General features: G+C 32.6%; 2 protein-coding genes across 5 annotated transcripts; one reads left to right on the forward strand and one right to left on the reverse strand.

Annotated features, from left to right (window-relative positions):
- Positions 1-704: 704 nt before the first annotated feature.
- LOC118039644 (phospholipid--sterol O-acyltransferase) lies at positions 705-8,896 on the reverse strand. Of its 4 annotated transcripts, none has more exons than XM_035046399.2 (16): positions 8,543-8,894; positions 8,078-8,213; positions 7,811-7,955; positions 7,117-7,286; positions 6,941-7,017; positions 6,295-6,508; positions 6,043-6,217; positions 5,623-5,722; positions 5,014-5,108; positions 4,610-4,661; positions 4,412-4,483; positions 2,662-2,830; positions 1,993-2,097; positions 1,830-1,914; positions 1,641-1,730; positions 705-1,163 (listed from the first exon to the last, which is right to left on the reverse strand). In XM_035046399.2, the coding sequence occupies exons 1-15, from the start codon at positions 8,771-8,773 to the stop codon at positions 1,649-1,651; spliced, it is 1,908 nt and encodes a 635-aa protein (XP_034902290.1). In that variant the 5' UTR covers positions 8,774-8,894; the 3' UTR covers positions 705-1,163; positions 1,641-1,648. The 4 variants fall into 4 exon arrangements, 3 of the variants coding, with proteins under 3 accessions (XP_034902290.1, XP_034902289.1, XP_073260735.1); XM_035046398.2 differs by having other exon boundaries at positions 705-1,203; XM_073404634.1 differs by lacking the exons at positions 705-1,163; positions 4,412-4,483; positions 5,623-5,722 and adding an exon at positions 4,484-4,497 and having other exon boundaries at positions 1,323-1,730; positions 2,662-2,787; positions 8,543-8,896.
- Positions 8,897-18,204: 9,308 nt separating this feature from the next.
- LOC118039639 (exocyst complex component EXO84B) lies at positions 18,205-19,820 on the forward strand. The gene is made up of 3 exons (XM_035046393.1): positions 18,205-18,357; positions 18,549-18,646; positions 18,728-19,820. Exons 1-3 carry the CDS (start codon positions 18,205-18,207, stop codon positions 19,818-19,820), a joined length of 1,344 nt encoding a protein of 447 aa, XP_034902284.1.
- The last annotated feature ends 280 nt before the right edge of the window (positions 19,821-20,100 follow it).

The following is a 20,100-nucleotide window of genomic DNA, read 5'->3' on the forward strand; positions in this document are numbered from 1 at the left end:
AGCCCTTCTGTTTTACCCAGTAGTTTCACTTTCTTCGATACTCAGGAACATTCTCTTGGTTTTGAAAGGTTTTTATTTTTATTTTTATTTTTTTAAAAGGCTGAATGGATGTGTCTTCTATCGATTTTGGATGGTTTTAATACAATATATCGAAACAATGTAAAAAAAAACATCTAAGAGTAAAAACTATCAATCTTTCAATTTTTTTAAACTAGTATGAGCAATTCCTAGCAAATAAACCCTGTTGTGTTACTTTGAGAGAGAAGGCACAGTGATTGCTTCCTGAAGTCAAATTCCACTGTGTTCCGGCAAGGGGGATTTATTCTGCAAAGCTTGAGGTAAATCCAACTGCATGATGAGCATGCATGGTTTATCAATATCTACAAGTTTCAAGATTCAGAAGAGAGTCGAATTGAGCTTAAAGCATCTGAAATCATTTTGTGGGATTTTCTTTAAAGACTCTATTTACTTTCTTGGTTTCTGTTTGAAGATGACGACAGAAGAAGACGCCATGTAGAGCTCAAATATTCCTTTGAGATTGATTGCATTTTTTTTAGAATAATGTTATTTTTTAAAATATTTTTTATTAAAAAAAGTTATTTTTTTATATCGACGTACCAAAATAATTAAAAACACTAAAAAATATTAATTTAAAATAAAAAAAATAAATTTTTTAATTTTTTTTTAAAATATTTTAAAACACAAAAACAAGAAATAAATCAAATTGCTGCAACGAGTTTTCTAATGTTTTTCTTTTTTCTGGCTTACAAAGTGCACAGATGTTTTTCTCTGAGCAATACATCGGTTGTGAAATCAAACATCCACTCCAATATGCTTGGAACTTGGAAGCTTTAGTACGGACAATCAATGCATCCATCTCCTTGTTCAGTTTATCATCATTAGTAATAAATCTACCAGACCGTGTATCAAGGTTTGTGGGGCCAAGGTTGGACTCCACGGTTCTCTGCGCAGGACAGGCTGCTCTCTTGTATTATTATGGTGAAAGTTCACACCTCGTTTAGCATCCGATGACCTCACCGACACATGATGAAGACAGCAATCTACTTCGTGTTAGGAAACATTGTTTAGACAAAAGAGGAGATGCCCACTTTGAATGCAGCAGAGATGAAGACTGCTAGCAATCCAGAAACCACACGCCCCACCTGAACAGCACAAATTCCAGCAAGGCAATGTGGGAGGCAACTGAGGAAACGAAGAGGAAAGATTACTCTAAAAGAAAAGGGAAAAGATAGCACAAAACAAACTATTTCAGGGTATTTCAGGTGAGTGATACGTAATGCTGACATAAAGGGAGCGAGCAATTCACTGAAGGTTTCATAATGTATTATTCCATGTAAAATTTATCCTGTATGCTATGGTGATGTTCAGAGTAAAATCCCATGAGTGGGAGTTTGAAGTGTTGTAACTCGGTGTCCTGTGCCTTCACATTGCAGTAAACTATTAACCGGACTCTTAAGGGAACATTTAAATCAAGTCAAGAGTTCCCCAGTTGAACAGTAGGCCGAAAAATACATAATCATATAAAGTGCTAAAGCAGATGTTTTGCGCATTTTTCTAGTTCTACGACAGTTCAAATCTCTGATTCAAACTGTTTCACTGGAGGATACGAAATCGGGTACCTTCTATTCTATAGGTAATTCAAGAGTGCATCAGCTGAAGAATTCTTCAACCGACAGCTCTGTCCCAAGTGAACATCCCCAAAGAGATACCTGCGCTCACCATTAATCAAATAGAAAAGAAGTAATTTTAAAAAATAAATATAGATCAGAATAGTTATCAGAAACAAGATTTGTAGAGAATGAAAAAACCTATATTCACAGTACTCAGACCACGAACATCGAGCTTTCCCATAGTCCCAGTAACAATCTTCATCTCTTAAAGGTCCCCGCTTAGCTATTATAAAAAAACACACCAGTGAACATTTTCAACATAAGCCTTGAAAAAAGAGAGAACATGCAAGTCAAGATTCACCTTTGGTAACAAATTTTGATTTTGCACCGGGATGGATATCGTGCCACATCTGAAGCCACAACTCTCTCATTAGAGCTGGGGATCTAACAATGTTCCTGTGACTTGCTACATGGAGAGATGGCTTCAATTAAATTTGATCTATAAGAAACCAAATTTGTCTAATGCTCTAATTACACGAGATACAAACATAATTTCAGTGTAAGGCAACCCAAATTTGCAGCCTAAACATCAACTTCTCAGCAAATAAAGTTGCAAAAGAGAGAAAATTCCTTCTCTTACTGTTGCATCACTTAAAATACCTCCATTATGGGACCTCCAGGATTTTTGTAAAAGCAAGATTCCGGAGGGGGGAGGGGGGAGATAAAGATCTTACGTTTCAGTTTCTTAAAAGTTTGTGGTAGCCTAAGATATGTTCTCAGATTGAATTCCTTTCAAAAGTTCCAAATTACTTCAAAGCTAGCCAAAATAAATAATCTACTTGAAGATATCTTGCTTTCATTCGTTAACAGAAACCATTTGTTGCATTCAATCCACAATCACATCATTTGTAAAGCCCGTGATCCTTAGGTATATCAGATTGGCTACAGTTACGTACATCAGTAATTTGAAGTAGAAGTTCTTTAGTAACTGTACTTTTCAGTCATATGTACTACAAAGAATGTCATGCACCTTTATCGAGCTCCCAAACTGCTGTTCTTCTTCCTGGAATACTTTCAGAATCTTCATAATAGGTGATGTACTTTACTCTTGGAGACCTTGTCATGTTGGGAACTATATCCTCTTCGTGCTGATGTTCTACATTCAAATCCACTTGTACATCAGATCCATCATGCTCTGACTGCAATTTTCAGGAAAACAAACCAGGCAAGCCAAATTCTCAGAGAAAAGTTCACTTCACTGGTAAGCAAGCTCAGTGGGAGCTGCTCCTAGGACATCTAGCTATACCAGAACTACCATTGGGTTCGGGCATACTTAACTATTCATGATTAATGGAAGAGTTATTTTTAATCATTAAACAAAGATCTAGGTTTGATCTAAAGTCTGAAATCTTTTTTCTTTCATTTTGTTTGGTCAACAACTAAAAAGGCTACAAATCCCAACTAGTGATTGGATTTGATTGATCGGTAAGAATTGCAGTGCAACTTAATTTGGAAACATATCAAACTGTAACTAGCAATTTAAACGTATGTAGAGAAATGAATCGGTGCTTATCCATCGTAAGTAGAGCCATCATTCTACACAAATACTACACTTATACAATACAAATTAAGTTAGAAGATTGCTTGTAGCAATAAGAGAGTACAATGAACAATTACACTAGTAGATGCATACTTGCTGCAATTTTTATTGTTCTGCATCAAGCATAGTACTATAGTAGCTTGTTGTTGTATAGTTTTTTATTAGATTATAGACTCACACAACACTGCAGGTCAAATCAGAATTTTTTTCATAAAAGAATAATCAGGCATTGCTAACGTGTTTTCTAGTAGATTTGTTTTAAAAAAAAATAGTGTGGGGTTGATCCGATGTGACCCAATCTACTTTGCGGATCAAAAAACAATCTGGATGACTGATAAAATTGTAGTTTGACTAAAAAAAATTGAAGATATCTTTTTTAAAAGATATTAACACGACAACTTATTGGAATGATCCGGGTAACCTGGATTAACCTGTCAAATCCTCAACCCAGGTAATGAGACTAGGATAGTCTTATAGAAAGTGAATCGAACCAAATTATGAACTCCAATTCCCAATTAACCCAATATTGAAAGATAAAATTTTTAAAAAAATTGATCAAAAAAATACAAAAAAACACAACCCGAGTCAACTCAAGTTAACCATTCAAACCTATGACCTTGGTAATTAGACCAGGATAACCTCATAGAAAGTAAATTGAAACAAATTATAAAGCTTAATTCCCACTTAAATCAATGTTGAAGGATGAAATTAAAAAATAAAATAAAAAATGACCTAAAAATGACCCATTAAAAACAAACTAAAACAAATTATGAATCTCAATTCTCAATCAACAACATTGAAAGATGAAATGAGAAAAAAAATAAATTAAAAAAAGAACAAAAAGAAACTTGAGTTCACTAGATTAACACATTAAACCTGCAACCCGATCTTAATACTAGGATAACTTGATAAAATACAATTCAATCCTGAATAAACCGTGTTAAAGTATGAATTGAAATTTGAAAAAAAAATTTAAAAAAAAACAAAGAAAAGAAAAAACATATCACTATTCCAGTGAGTGTGATCTGTGAGGAAGGCAACGGTGAATTCCCCTTCTTAATTAGCTTTTGTTAATTTTGAGCGTAATTCATATCTTCATTAGCTTTTGTTAATATTGAGCATGCAACTACTTCTACTACGTGCGCTCAACGCACTATTTTACCACATAAACTATGAGTACCTGAGGAGCCCTTGTTATGTTCACTTTTGGTCCAAGCCAATTCTTACACAAAGAGAGAGAATTGTATGGTACCTGTATCAGATATCCTATATTATAAGAAAATAATAGTAAATTATGAATTGCATTACATCAACCTGGAAGTCTGAAAAGGCTGTATGATTGTAATAATCAATTGCCTGTCTAATTTTGTAAGCTTACCGTATCATCCCCACTTGCAGCTCCAGGATTACCTTCGACCAAGTTCCCTGACCTACAATAACAATAAGAGTACATCATCATATGTTACAGATCCCAAAAAAAGGTGAAAGAAGTATTTCACAATAACCATGTGCACGACATTTTGTATCCATATGTTTTACAATCATCCTATGGCACTCAAAAAACACAGATAGGCAAGTACAAATGCATATTGTTCCTAACTCGACTGACTAGCCTACAACTTGAGTTTTTTCTTTTTTCATTTAAAGCACAGACAGCAGTAGGTGGACAAATTGATAATCTTAGCATTGAAAGATAGCATTGCATATTTCTTGAAAACACCCAACAACATATCCATAATACATGAACACACACATAACAGCAGCAGTGGGGATGGCAGTTACCTGGAGTACAGAGACCCTTCAAGCTCATAAATGACATCGGTTGTGATCCAATTATCAGGGTAAGGCTTGCCACTCGGTGCAAAATAGTAACCAACCTGTTTTCTCATTTACAAGACATCAAAACCATCATCCCCTAGTCTTAAGAAGCAACCATCTTAGAGTGAAAATAACCTAATACCTATCAGCTATCCTACAAACGGATTGGAAATATCCTTAATAAAGGATGGTGAGAAATTAACCGATTATCACAGTTAAGACTAATAGAGAACTACACATGCAATAAAAAACATGTGACTCTTTCAGTTTGAGAAAGAAAAGAAACCAGTTAGATACATTTAAGATTATGAATATAAATACAATATTAGATTTTACACAACATTTTCCATGCATGGAAAGATAATAGCCATCACATGAGTAAGAATAGTCCGTATTCCTCAATGAAAAAAGAGTTTATAACCAATGTAGCAGTAGAAACAAAGGGATTCCCCTTGCATCTAAATGGCACAATTAGGAAAAAAAGTTAATTGGAGAAAGCAATTATATTGTCTATGTCTGGTGCTGTCATGACAAATAACAGATATTTCATATACTCTGAGACGAAAATTATACCTCAGTCCTTGAATCTATTCCATAGATGCAGAAAACATTTTTTATAGGTGGTCTGTCCCAAGGTGTTAGTGGATTCAAAACAGGATCATCATGGTATGACCTAAAAAATACATCATTTCAGATTAGATGCACACATCATGTGAGATGAGATATATTTTTTCAACAAGCATTATTCACAGTTAATAGTGAATTACAAAGCAGGCGACATGAATAGAAGGTGCCTGGGTATATTAACACAAAAAATCACAGCAATTGATGAAGAAACATAGGGTTGATCAAGAAGGTCAATTAGGTTTGCCACAACAAGTCAATGAATGTTACACCTACAAGGGAAATTTTAGCATTTTACTTGGAAAACCTTTCAAAGCATGCATAAAACAGCTAAAGTTCAGTGTCAGCATTTATTAAGAAGATGCCTACTTCTTTAATTGGTATAAAAGCCTCTTGCTATCTGATTCATAATCTTCAATTGCTTTGAAAAGGGTCCCATCTGATATTTCACGAGCTGAAAAGGATAACTGAGTAGGAAGCCCGCATTCCATGCTAGACAAGTTGGTTTGAGCTAATTCGGTAACTGAGGGATAGGCACCAAAGCCTGCAAATTAAATTTGCGTGAAGCATCGGAGCAAAATAATAATAATGTCATCATGGGATGAAACTTGAGAGTCTTACCACGAACAGAAGGAATTTCTATGTTGACTATATTTGTTGGCCACCCAGAATAGTTTAAACGAAATTCCTGCTCCTCACATTGATATGTGTGATGACCCTTCCTGAATCCCCCGGCAAAATGCCTACAGTAAGAATTATCGGTTCTACAATACTTAGAAAATGGCATCATCCATAATGAAGAAGCAAAAGAATTGAACATCAATCGAGCTGTTCCCTGGTACCTTGCCAAAATACATGACAAGCATGTGTTAGAATAGGCATCCAGATCCAATAACACAAGATAATATGATAGACATCCAAAAACTTCTATCAAACTGGTGAAAGTCACAGCTGTCAAACCAGTTCTGACAAAGTACAGAAAGGTGAAAGAGTATTTCAAAGTTTACTTGAGTGTGAACTCATAACAGATGACTATATAAACTCATATGCTTTTACAAACACTACTTACTAATTCTAATCGTGGAAAGTTTTGAGGTATGTTTACTGTATAACTGATTTAAGTAATCGGAGCAAGAAAAAAGGTGAGAAATATTGAGGGGGCAAATGACTGCTCTATAACAAGAAAGATGACTGTAAAAATGAGGATATATTAATCAATAAACATAAAGTGTCAACTAAAGAACGTTTCAAGAAATGAATGGGTAACCTCAGAAACTGGAAGACCAAATGTGTTCCCGAAAAATGTTGCTTTCACTGTCTCAATTGCACCAAGAAGAGGAGCTCCTGGAACCAAGTAACAAAGTCAAGACAAATGAATGCAATTTAACCAATTCAAGAGACTCCACCATCTAGGCAAATGGATATGATGCAAAAAAACCATACCAACTGCAAAATAGGCATGAATGTGTTCATCAAGCCACTGGTTATAATGTTTAGGTGCAATTTCCAGTTTTAACCATTCCAGAAAGTAGCGGAAGACATTGTTACCCAAAGAATGGGCAAATACTATTGAGGGTCCTCCTCGAAGTTTAAGGGCAGTTTCAAATGTTAACCTGCAAATAAGGAAAAAAATATATAAGGTCCTTTGGATCAATCACAAGATGAACTTCATCCTCACACTTCACTTTTGGGACAGAGAATTAAGATGATTAGGCATTTTCAAATCCCTTTGCATTTATTTATTGGTCCAACAACTACACATCCTGAGAAATTCATGTTAAGCACTTCCAAAAAAATACAAAATGCATGAATCTTGGATTCAAATTAAGAGTACTATTAAAAACAATCTTTCCCAAGTTTCCAAAATCTTGATTCTCAGTAGTTTGTTTTTAGTTGACCAACATATAATATTAGCTGTTACTTATTTGTGAAGTTCTATGCTCATATAGATTGTGATGAAGAAAATGAAGTCAAACTGAACCCGTCATACAATGTGATAGTGGCTATTTTCAGCTGGTGTACAGAGTAGCGAAGATGCATCCTAAGTTGATATTATATGAAACAAGTGATCTATCAGAAATGATTACTATGGCTATTAAAGTATTAACGTTAGTATGCCATTAAGAAATGTACAAACTTGAGCCTGTGAAAATAAAGGTCTCGCTCCTCAAGCATCGATGGTGACAATCTCCAGTCATATGGCACAGCAATGATTGAATTCGCCTCGATGCCAAACTCTATGCACCACTTAACCCAATCTTTCCACACTGAAGAAAGAGGACCTGAAGATCATGTCCCAATAAATCCATCAACATATATATTCCTTCAGCGCAAACTGAATATACTAAAAGCCATTAAATTCAAATAATTACATAAAATGTAAGACAAAAACAGGGAAAAAAACCTGTGATATAACCGGGATCAAGTTCCGTAATAGCAGAAAGACCACTATCGGGACGCGATTTGCATTCAGGATGGTCCGTTTGGTTGTAAGGGTCAAGTAACATGCACTTAAGCCAACAGTTCACAGCAGAAAGTAGCTGCATAATGCATTACAATTCAACATCAGTTCCTTCATTGTTAATCAATAATCCATCGGCCACTAGCTGCTAACATACGGGGGGGAAAATACTAATATTTGTTTAAAAAAAAAAAAAGAAAGCCAGAGAGTTTGGAATAAATTCCTGATTTAACCAGGACAATAAAAAGCCGTCTATTATTGGATAAAATCTCTCGTGTTCAACAAAAAAAAAATATTATTCATTGTATTATTTTCTAGATTGGCCTAATTTTTCAAGGAAATCAAACAGAACTTCATATAGAAATTCCTTTAGCTGAAAGAAAAAAGAGCATGATTATATATACTTACTTTGGTAGTGTCAAGCCAGACCAAGTCGAGAGGGTTGAAGTCGAGAGGAGAGTAAGGACAATCAAGGAAAGACCACGCTCTAAGCTGAGTAGATGCGAATCCTGGAATTATTATTCCGGATAACTTGGAGTAGTCTCCGATTAACTTTCCGCCGTCAACGGAGGTATTATACATGGCTGCGTGTATAAGTAGAACCACCAAAATGGTGGCAATGTGGAGGTTTACTCTCATCTTTCATCTCACTCGTTTTTTCCTTTCCTTATTTTTTTTGGCTTTGCAGTTGAGAGATTTTCAGGTGTTTTGATTGATTGGTTTTTGGAATGGAAACGTAGGAGCTTGAACGAATATTCACAATTTCACACGATGTTTGCTGACTGTTTTGACAAAACCACTAGACGACACGTCACTCCATTGATTTCTCATGCAAGCCTTTTTGAACTCGTCACGACGTCGTCAGAAAGACAGATGGCCCTCTGATTTGAAAACTTCATTTTTATATTAAAAACATGGTTAGCAGTATGATAGTAATTACTTTTTAAATAATTTTTTGTGTTGAAATACATGTTAATAATTTTTTTATTTTTTAAAAATTATTTTTGACATTAGCACATTAAAACAATTCAAAAAAATACAAATCACATTAAATTTTAGTAAAAATAAAAAATTCAAATTTATCTAACTTGATTTTTTTTCAATCATAATATTCCTGCAAGATGGAATTTGAAAAAAAAAAAAAAAACAAAAAACAAAAAACCTATCAATAGACGCATGCAGTGCATGTGGTTGTTACACGCGCATGTAATGTATGCCCGCAGCCAACGCAAATCTAGTTCCCCTGGATTTCCCATTCTGTTCAGCCCCATGCCAGTTAATACACAATTTCAAAAGCAACAACTTAACCCAACAAATTGTCGTCAACACAAATCACAATTTCATATCAAATCATTTCATAATTAAAGAAGCTCAATTCTTAGATAAAACAATTCATTACAATAAACAATCCCAATTCATGTACATCATGTAACAACATCTAATAAATTAATCCGTCAACGAGTTTGCAATATTAAAACCACAAGCATGTTATCATCATGCACAATTAACAACATCATCATCTTCTATTGCAATATTCAAACAATCAGCCTCTCTAACCTTCTCCAGTGAAGAATAGCACCATGAGAACCAAGTATTGAATGTGTCATACACAACATTATTAGTATCATTACGAATCACAGTTGTAGCTTTTTAACCTTCACGTATTAAAGAATTCACCTAATATATAACAAAAAAATATATCATCATTTTGTAATTGTAAAACCCCGGGTAATATCATTAATAATAATAATAAAAGTCAAGATTATAAAAAAAATAATAATAAGAAAAGTGATAAATTACATTATAAGAATGATAATAGATTCGAGAATCTGAAATAAAATATTTCGTTCGAGTGTTAAAATATAAAAATAAAAATAAATAAATATAATTTTTTTATGAAACTGAAAGTACCAACGAGTAACTTAGTTCAAATTTGGTGTAAACAAGCATTAGGATTCGGGAAATTTTACCTGAAAATTATAAAAGTAACTATTGAGGAATATAGAAGGAATTTGTATAAAAAAGTTGTGTGTGTGTGTAAGTGTTTATGTGTGGAAGGGAAAAAAAAAAAAACAAAACAAACCTTACTTTTCAAAAAAGAAAGAGAAGCATACGACCAAAGAGATAGAAGAAATCAAAGCTAGGGAAAAGTTCTTAATTTAAAAGTGTTAAAGCTTTGGATATTTCTTGGTAAGGTGCCTTAACATTTTTAAATAAGATTCTTGAAAAATTTATGCTTTAAATTGATTGAAGTTTGTGGAATTAAAAGTTAGGGTTCTCGATAAATTTTGAAAAAAATTGCAATTGATTGTGAAATTGTGTTAAGATTATTGAAGTAAGTAGAGAAAGTAAAAAATTATGGTAATTGAAGCAAAATTTTAGGTGTTCTTGAAGAAGGGATTTTTGATCAAATAATAATAATAATAATAATTTAAGAATTTTGATAAGATGATGGGATTGTATAGAAAATAGATGAAATTAGTGTTACAGAATGAATAGAACATGAAATTTGTTTTCCTTTAGTTTAAATTTCAGCAAAAAAAAAATAAAATTAAAGAAATATATATATTGATTTGAATAATGAAATGACTTTGTGTTACGATATGAGAATTTGAAGAATGGGAAGAAAATTTACACAAAAAAAAAAGGAAATTGTCATGTTTCTCTTTAAATCTAATTTTTTTGGCAAATGAAAAGATAATTGAAAGGATTTCATTTATTGATTATGTCAATATGGAAAGTAGAATAATGATATTAGTTAAAGTTTGATATGAATGAATAAACTTGATTAAGACGTTTGAGTGAGAAAGAGTGTGTGTGTGTGTGTACACACTATTTGTAGATGTGAAAAGAAATAATGTGATATACTTGTCAATCTAGGAAAGGCTACCAGGCGAACACCACAACATGGAACTTTAATATGTATTTTTATCTTATTAATTGTGGTTGATAGATTAGTAATTGTTATATTGTTTACTTGAGAAAATAAGATATGGGATGTGATGAACTAATTCCTGGATCAATGGAATTAGTACCCTAGTGAATAAGCGTGTTAAGGAATTAATTCTATGGTTAATGGGATTAGTACCTTGGTAAATAGACAAATAGTTGAACTAATTACTAGTTTAATGAAATTAGTGCCCTAACAAATAGGCATGATGAGAAATTAATTTTCTGGTTAATTAGATTAGTACCCTGATGAATGGGTGAATCATTGAACTAATTTTCTAAATTGATGGAATTAGTACTTGTTGAATGGACGGGTGAGAAATTAATTACGTATTAGTGGAATTAATGCCCGGGTTAATGGGCGATAGGAATAATTATATTTTTGGTTGATGTTCAAAAAAAATTAAAGATTATTCTGAAATTTAATTGAAATATATAATACTAGATGAGCAAATTAATTTAATGATCTTATGAATAAATTTTCAAAAAGAAAGTAAGAAAGAATTTATTGATATTTTTTTTATTTGTCTAATCGAATTATTGTATTAAATCAACTTTCAGGTACATCTCCCTATTGGACTGAACAGTAGATTAGTTTCCTTAGATTTTGTTGGGTATCATTTTATAATAAATGAATTTACTATTTTGTTATGTAATATAAATTTTAGAATTTAATGCATCAATAATTTATCGAAAGCTTTTTTTTTGTAGTATAATTTTAATTATGAATTTCTTCTTTAAGTATGTACTTATTTCAATTATAATTTCGTTATAATTTGTAGAATAATTCATAGAATTGAATCTATGTAAATGTGTGATATTGATTTGTTTAAACATGTATGAATTTGATTATTGAGAAATTATGATGTAATCAGAGAAGGAAGTCCTGGATGATAGGACGAGTAGGAAATTTGATAATTGAGAATTGTGAAAGAAGAGTCAATAACTTGGTACCTAAAAATACAGAGAAAACTTTGTCGGAGTTTTGATTGATTGTAAGGGAAAAAAATTACCCTAATCTTAACTGAATTATTATGTCCTTGTTTTTTGTTTTTAACATAAAAATTGTTGTTATAGTAGGTATCAGAACCCTGGTCTGGGTTCAGGAATTGAATTGGAATCTGATAAGTATCACATTGGTTTAAGGCAGTGCACATAAGACAAGGTGAGATGGTGGATCGCTCTCCAGCATGGGAACGAGGTCAAGATCCCGGATTAGAGCATATATATATATATATATATATATATATATATATATATATATATATATATAGAGAGAGAGAGAGAGAGAGAGAGAATTCTTTGATGGATTCAGCCTCTCACATACTTGCAACACCTCATCTAAGAGAGGTGCCTCCTCCAATAGCAGTAGTGCTAGCAACAACCCCTGCACCATATTCTGATCTGGTAGTTATAGCCCAGATTGTGAGAGTTGTAATAGAGATGATGCTCAAGTATCAGTACTGACACCCCTAGTGGCACTAACAACACAGGTACTGCAAGTTGCCCCTACACTAGTGGATAATATGGTTACACTGGTTCGGGTAGTGAAGAGTATGCAAGAGTTGGGATGTGACTCATTTTCAGGAGAGCCCGATGCTAAGATAGCAAATAGATGGCTACATATAGTAGAGGACATTATGGAGTAGATTCGGGTGATAGAGGATTTATGAGTAAATTAAGCAACTCACTATCAGATAGGGCACGATCTTGGCGGGATAAAACGTGGTCTAGGAGGCCCATGGGGTCTTGGACATGGGCTGAATTTAGAGTTAGGGTATTAATCAATGTTAATACCCTATTTGTTAAGTGATGAGTCTAGATTCATATGTACAATTCTTGGCACAACAAATTTGTTATTCTTTCATAGCCTACCGCATGAAGAACTGACACCTAAACTATGAAAGAATTTTGATTTGTTGTTAGCATAAATTAACATTATGAATACTTGATTTACAAGTGTTGGTGTTACTCAAATAAAGTAATTAAAGATAATATAATCATATTAAAACTTAAAATGAGTCATTAATGATAAATCATTCGATCAAAACTTTTTTGGTGTGTGGTTTCTAGTAAAGTAATAGAAAGAGTTTAAACTATACTTATTTAAAATATTATTAGTGAATCCTCTAACTTTGAAAATTATTTTATCTTTGTTAAATCTTTACATTAATATCATATCTTTTAGATCTCTTTAACTCTATTTATTTTGTTTTGAGCCCATGTTAGGTTCATTACATCACCACATGTTTTAAGAGGACCAACTATCTACTATGCTTGTTTGGTTATTTGATTGTAATTCAGGACTCAAGTGAAATCCAAACTCGAGGAGTTTCCTCTTTTAGATATATTATTCAAGTAGAGTGATTAGTACTTAAAAGTGCATGTTTATCAAGGTTTTATATCATCATTTTGTACTTAAAGTATCAATAACTCCTTAACTAAAGCATGTTCTATAATAACAAGTTTGATACTATAAGATACCTTAATTTATGGTAAATGTTAATCTTAAATGCAGGCCTATCACATAAATAAAAGGATTAATTGATGAGTTTAAGTATTGAAAGTGAAAGGACAAAGAGATGGCCAAACTTAGAAAAGAGATGCTGGTGCAGTCCAAACCGGAACATTGCTCGGTAATTAGATCATATCTGGAGCTCTAGATCTCGGATTTAGGTCCATTTTATATGGATGGAAAGGTAAGACAAAGGCCTACAACTTTCATGGGAGCCCAAGATTTAAAAAGGTTGTTTTGAAGTCCAAATTGAAGGAACAACGAAGAAGTCCGAAGCTGTCCTGCAGCCCAGACACTATTTAGTGTTCAGCCCATATCTTGAGTTCTAGAAGTCCAAATGACCTCATCTTTTTTTTGTTGGAAAGCTGAGACAATTTCCTAGAACATTCTTGAGTATTCTGGGCAAATTATGATGTTAGCAATGATGTCTTTTTCAGACAAGAAGATAAGGATTGTTACAAAGTCAAGATGTGGCCACCCACTCATCAATTAGTCAACAAATCAATAGTTCCAAATTTTGGCCTATAAAAGGAGGCACTTACCATGCATTGAGGCATCTTGGTTTCCAGATCAAGATCATGCTCTTGCTTTCTCTCTTTGTATTGCTTATGTTTTGCTTTCATTAATATCAAGTTTATGCACTTCATTTCCTTTCCTTTACTTAGTTAACTTCTTTCTCATTTATGTTCTTATCTTGTTCATTTATGTTTCTTTCTTTCATTATGTTTAGCTAAGTTAATTATGTCAAGGTGAAAAGGGTACAATAACGGTGTAAGAATAAGTATAATATAAACTTAACATGGACCTTAACGTTGGATACTAACATGTTTTATATTTGTTATCTTGTTCACTTTTAATACTTTGCTTGTTAAATGGTTAATCTAGATTTATGTTGTATAACACTTGGTACAACAAATACTTGGTACTTTCATAGCCCATACTGTATGGTATAACCGACACCTGAGCTATGAAAGGAACTTGATTTGTTGTTAACATAAGTTATAATCATGAATGCCTGCCAACATTTACAAGTATTAGCTTTATTCGAATAAGATAACTAATGTAATAATGTTAACAATTTATAATCTGATTGGAACCTCCTTTATGTGTGGTTTCCAATTGAGTAATAAAAGTTTATACTATACTTGTTTGAAGTACCATTAGTGGATCCTTTAACCTTGACATTTATTTTTATCGTTGTTTAATCCTTACATTAATCTTTCATCTCAAAGTTCTTATTAATTTCTTCATCGTCTTCTTCTTTTATTATTATTACTACTACTACTACTACTATTATTATTATTATTATTATTATTATTATTATTATTATTTACATTCTGTTTATATTATATAATATATCTCTTTGATCTTTTCATAAACTCAGTATATAGGCTGGAAACCTGTGACCCAATCTTTTAGATCATTCTCAGGTGTAACAACGCCACGTACTGAGTATTACTATTATTATTATTATTATTGTTATTATTGTTATTATTGTTGTTTTTGTTGTTATCTTGTTATTTATAATTTATATAATTAACCTCTTTGTGGTTCGACCTCGGTCTTGCCGGGTTATTTATTACTTCGACACTCCTGCACTTAGGAGAAGACATCAAGCTTTTGGTCGTGTCATAGAGCTATACCATTTGTAATCTATTTGAGGTAGTCAACCCAACCATTGCATTAAAACTCACATTACTAATAATGGGCACAACAACATAACAACTTGGGTGGCCCCCACCTAGCATCCTCCAAGTCATGTTAACTTTAATTTTAGACAAATTCCACCTAATCCTTCCATGTATTAAGTTTTTTAGTTTGACAAATGAATTGTCTAATCTCAAATTAAAGAACTCGTTACTTGCTCCATTGTAAATGATACCATCATCAATATTGATGATGGTACTACTATAATAACATAATTATCCCACTGTAGAATATATATTATATGAGAAAAAACATAACAAAACACAATGTTAATTTATCAATATAGCAAATTCATCTAGTTACATCATTTCAATGGAATTTTAATAAACAAAACCCTAAACCTAAAACATGATCAACAAAACCATAATTTAAACATTTATTCGAAAATAACATAATTTATAAACTTAACTAGAGTAATTTAAAGCTAATTAATATAATTTATAACTAATGTAACTTCAACCCTAACATAATAAACACAAACCTAAATTTATTGATTTTCTCACTAAATAATGCAATTTATAAACTTAATTGGCTAATTTTATATCTAATTAACATAAAATTATTTTTAATTTAAGCAAAAATAACACAAACTCTAACATAAACCCTAAAACCTTAACTCTGAAAAATTCACAGATTAACCCAACAAAACATCAAATTAATAGGGGGTGAATTATACCTAAAACTGATTAAATAGAGGTCTTATAGGTGGTAGTGGTGGCGAGAGAGACTTACTATCGTGGATGTAGAGACAAAGAGAGAAGCAATGCTGGAGAGAGAGAGAGAGAGAGAGAGAGAGAGAGATAATGCTTGCACGGTGAAGGTAGAAAGAAAGTTTTTTTTTTTTTTTGTGGTGTAGAGAGAGGTCAAAATGCTAAAAATACGGACAATATTAGGGAAGAGGGAGAAATAAAAGGAAAAGGGTTTTGAAATTTTAATTTGAGTAGTCGTGCATTCACTACATGCGATAAATTATTTATGAATTACAAGTATAGTGTTGTCATGACTATGCTAGTTTGGGAGATACTTTTTGCTACTATGCTAATGTGGGGGGAAAAAACTATATGCATGCATAACCAAAAGTTTGCTCCATCTATATGCATAGTGTAGTTTGATGTTATAACATATACTAAAATGTCTAAAAGAATAACTGCATCACTTTTTTTGTATGCTCTATTTTTTTTCAATTACATCATTCTAAACACAAATTGATGATCAATTTGTCAAATTTTGTTAAGAATTGGAAAACTTCAATTATAAGGGACCAAAGTGAAACGCATGAAGAAATATAATGACCAATATAATATTCCGAGGCAAAGTTCATTTTGGTCTAAAAGTTCATTTTCTTTATTTTTGGTTTTTTAAGTTATTTTTTGTATGCCAATTATGTCGTTTTCTAGCCTAATCACATGGAATAATTCTTGAAATTATGGTAAAAAAAATCAAATTAAAGGTTTGAAAACCAATAAGAAAAAGATGGATAAAATTGATGGCTAGTTATATGTGCTTGCCAAATTTTACTTTAGTCATAAAGTTTATTTTTTCAATTCTAGTCCTTGAATGAGATAGAAATAGAGATTCGTTGAAAAATGGCATTGGAAAGAGAAAGTATTTGGTTGTCACAATTCCGACCATAAAAATGACTAAAATTTATGTCGAAGGATTCCATTAAATAAAAAGAGTTATATAGAGGTAGTTTCGAACCTTAATCTTTTTTAGAAAAATAAATCAGGTTGAGAGAGAAAACTTTTCTTGTTTTGATTTTATATTTTTAAGCCATTTTTTAAGGTTGTTTATTATGATAAAATGTTTTTTTATATAAGGTTATACATATATTTATGAGGTGTTTTTAGGTTAATATAGGTGACAAATTGGATTTTTCACACCATAAAAACCCGATCCCAAATTTTAAAACCATTACAGTGACCAAATTCTAGATAAGAAGACTGCATCGTTTGAATTTTTATTTTTAAAAACACAAAAGCATGTTTAAAATAAACATGGGGTATAAGTGATGTAAAAGCGCGTAATGTCTAAGTGGTAAGAAAGACACTATTTTTGTTATCATATATTTAGTTAAAAAATTATTTTTTTAAAATAAAATTATTAAATCCAATGAGGTTCATGACCCGAGTAGTGGGTTTGACGGATTACGCTAGGAAACCTGAGTCGATTTAATATATTGTTGTTTTTTTTTTTTTTTTAGCTTTCAATTTTATCTTTTAACTTTTTTTAAAAAAAAAATTATCTATTTTTTATCATATATTTAGATAAAAATAAATTAAAATTTTTTTGTAACCCAATAAAATCTATAATCTAAGTCATGAGTTTCACGAGCCAAGTCACGAAATAAAAATCAATTCAATATATCATCATCTCAATAATATATTTTGAATTAGTTTTTATTATATATTTCATTTTGGTTTGTTATATATTTTGTTTTGGTTTCTATATGATTAATTGATTTTGATCTTTTTTTAAGAGTTATTGTAATCCTGATAATAAGTTTAAGAGATTAATTATAATAATAAAATAAATACATGTTCATGTCAAATACTTTATAGATCAATATTCTTAATTTTATTTTGGTGTTTTTTTTTTCGCAACCATCAGCTTGACATGAAGATAAAACGCACCGGTTTTGGCCATCCTCGTCTTAATTGGCGCCAATTAATTAGTATTTTAATTTTTAACCAATGAAAAGAGGAGAGAATCGAGATTGGAGGACTGAAGGCTCGAAGTTCACGCATGGAGAAAGACAAAAGGGTGCCCTGTTTAAACGAAGGAACCAAAGCTGCAGAAAAGGACACCAGAGACCTCCAAAGTCCAAGCATACCTTCTTCTTCTTCTTATCTTATGAATTCGTGAATCAAAATCCAATTTTACCTTTGTTCGCTACTTGATGGAAAATCGATTCCAATGGAATCATCTTCAACGGCTACTAGATTCCGCTTCAGAGAATCCGAGAATTCAAACGACTCCCGACTCCAGCAGCGCTTCCATTTACTCTGACAACAGCGACCACGACTCCAATCTTCATTCCATGGCCGGAAAGGTAATTATAAAGTTTGAAGTATATATTTTGTTTTTTCAAATTTTGTTCTTAGCACATAAAGAATATATAACTTAAACTATTAAGAGAAATTGACGAAAGGATGCAATTGAGTACATGTATACAGGTTTGGGACTGATATATATATACAAGAATTTGATTTTCTTTTGTTTTTATCTTCTTTGATTTTGTAGGGAATAAAGCGCCTGTGTGCGGAATTATTGGAGATACAGGCATTATCGGATGATGATTTTCATCGAAACATCTTCTCTAATTATTCTGCGTTTCTCGGGTAAAACTTCATCTTCTTGTTCCTCATTTTAGTGTAAAATGATCTATCCTTTATCTATCTATATATTTTCTGAATTTGTAGAGTATTTGAAGAAGTAAAGGACATGGAAAAGGAGCTGATGAAACTTAAAACGCAAGTTTCTACACAAAAAGGGCTAGTAAAAGAACTGATTGACGGCGTGTACTTGAAGTTGTTATCAGAGGAAACAATGGAATCAATCATTGAAGAATCTGAAATGGACGAGCCACCTCCCTCAAATCAGTTGGAGGTTCACATCGATGACATTTTAGAAATTCTGGACACTCTGCTGTCAGAAAACAGGATAGATGAAGCAATAGCCATTTTAGAAACGGAGGAAGAGAATTTTAAAAGAGTGGAGGTTGAATTAGGCGATGTGCCATCGGATGTTTTGATGCTATACAAGTCTCTGATTTCTGAGAGGAAAGCAATGCTTACGTTGGAATCAACTCTGGTGGCTGAAAATTCAAGAATAAGTGGCCCTGAACTTCAAAAGGCGCCGGTTGGAATCTGCAGACTAGGTGAAAGTCATCTTGCAAATCAGTTATTGCTGAGGTATTATCATTCGCGTATTGCTCGTGGAATACATGATTTGCAGAATTCGAAGGTGTTTTTACATGGGGTGTACATCAGGGAAGTTTCGAGGTTTGTTTTTTCTATGATTTCTCGAGCTGCTGGTAGCTTTATGGAGCTGTATGGAGAAACTTCTCCTTTTTCTTCAGAATTTATTCAGTGGGTCTATGAAGAAATTGAAGTCTTCGCTGTTTCTTTTGCTAGATATGTTATATCTGTCCCAGAGGTAAGCAACAGACTGTCCACAGCTGTAGAATCTGTACAATTTGCGTTGTCCTATTGCTCTTTGTTAGAATCTCAGAGATTGGTGTTGAGGCCATGCTTGATTGAGCATGTTCGCCCTTGTATGGAAGACGTTCTTCTGATACATGTAGACCATTTTAAGAAAGTCATCGGCATCTTCACTGCAACCGATGCTTGGGTTTTGGGTAGATATCTTCTGTCTGGAATTTTAAATGAAAGCTGCTCTTCTATGGTTATTGGGGAACGACCAGAATATTGCCTTCTCACCAGTAGCGGTAGGAAGTTCGTAACTGTGTTGCAGGTTTGCTTGCGTATTTACAGTAAAAAGTATCGTAAGTGAGAGGTCAGCTGCATATTGAATTGTTTTCTGCGCTAAATTTACTAATCAACTTCGAGAATATTTGGAAACTGCCACACCTAGATGGTGGTGAGTGTTCTTGTATTTATATACAGCTTAATGTGTAACGCATTACATGGGAACTGAAGCAAATGTGTAACGTATTACATGGAAAAGGAAAGTAACGTTATTACATAATTGTGAGGAAGAGAAACGTAAGAAATGAGTTATGATTATGCTGTGATTAAGGCTGATGATCTTCAACACCCCCCCCGCAAGCTGA

Source organism: Populus alba, chromosome 14, assembly GCF_005239225.2.
Source record: "Populus alba chromosome 14, ASM523922v2, whole genome shotgun sequence".
Classification (NCBI taxonomy): domain Eukaryota; kingdom Viridiplantae; phylum Streptophyta; class Magnoliopsida; order Malpighiales; family Salicaceae; genus Populus; species Populus alba.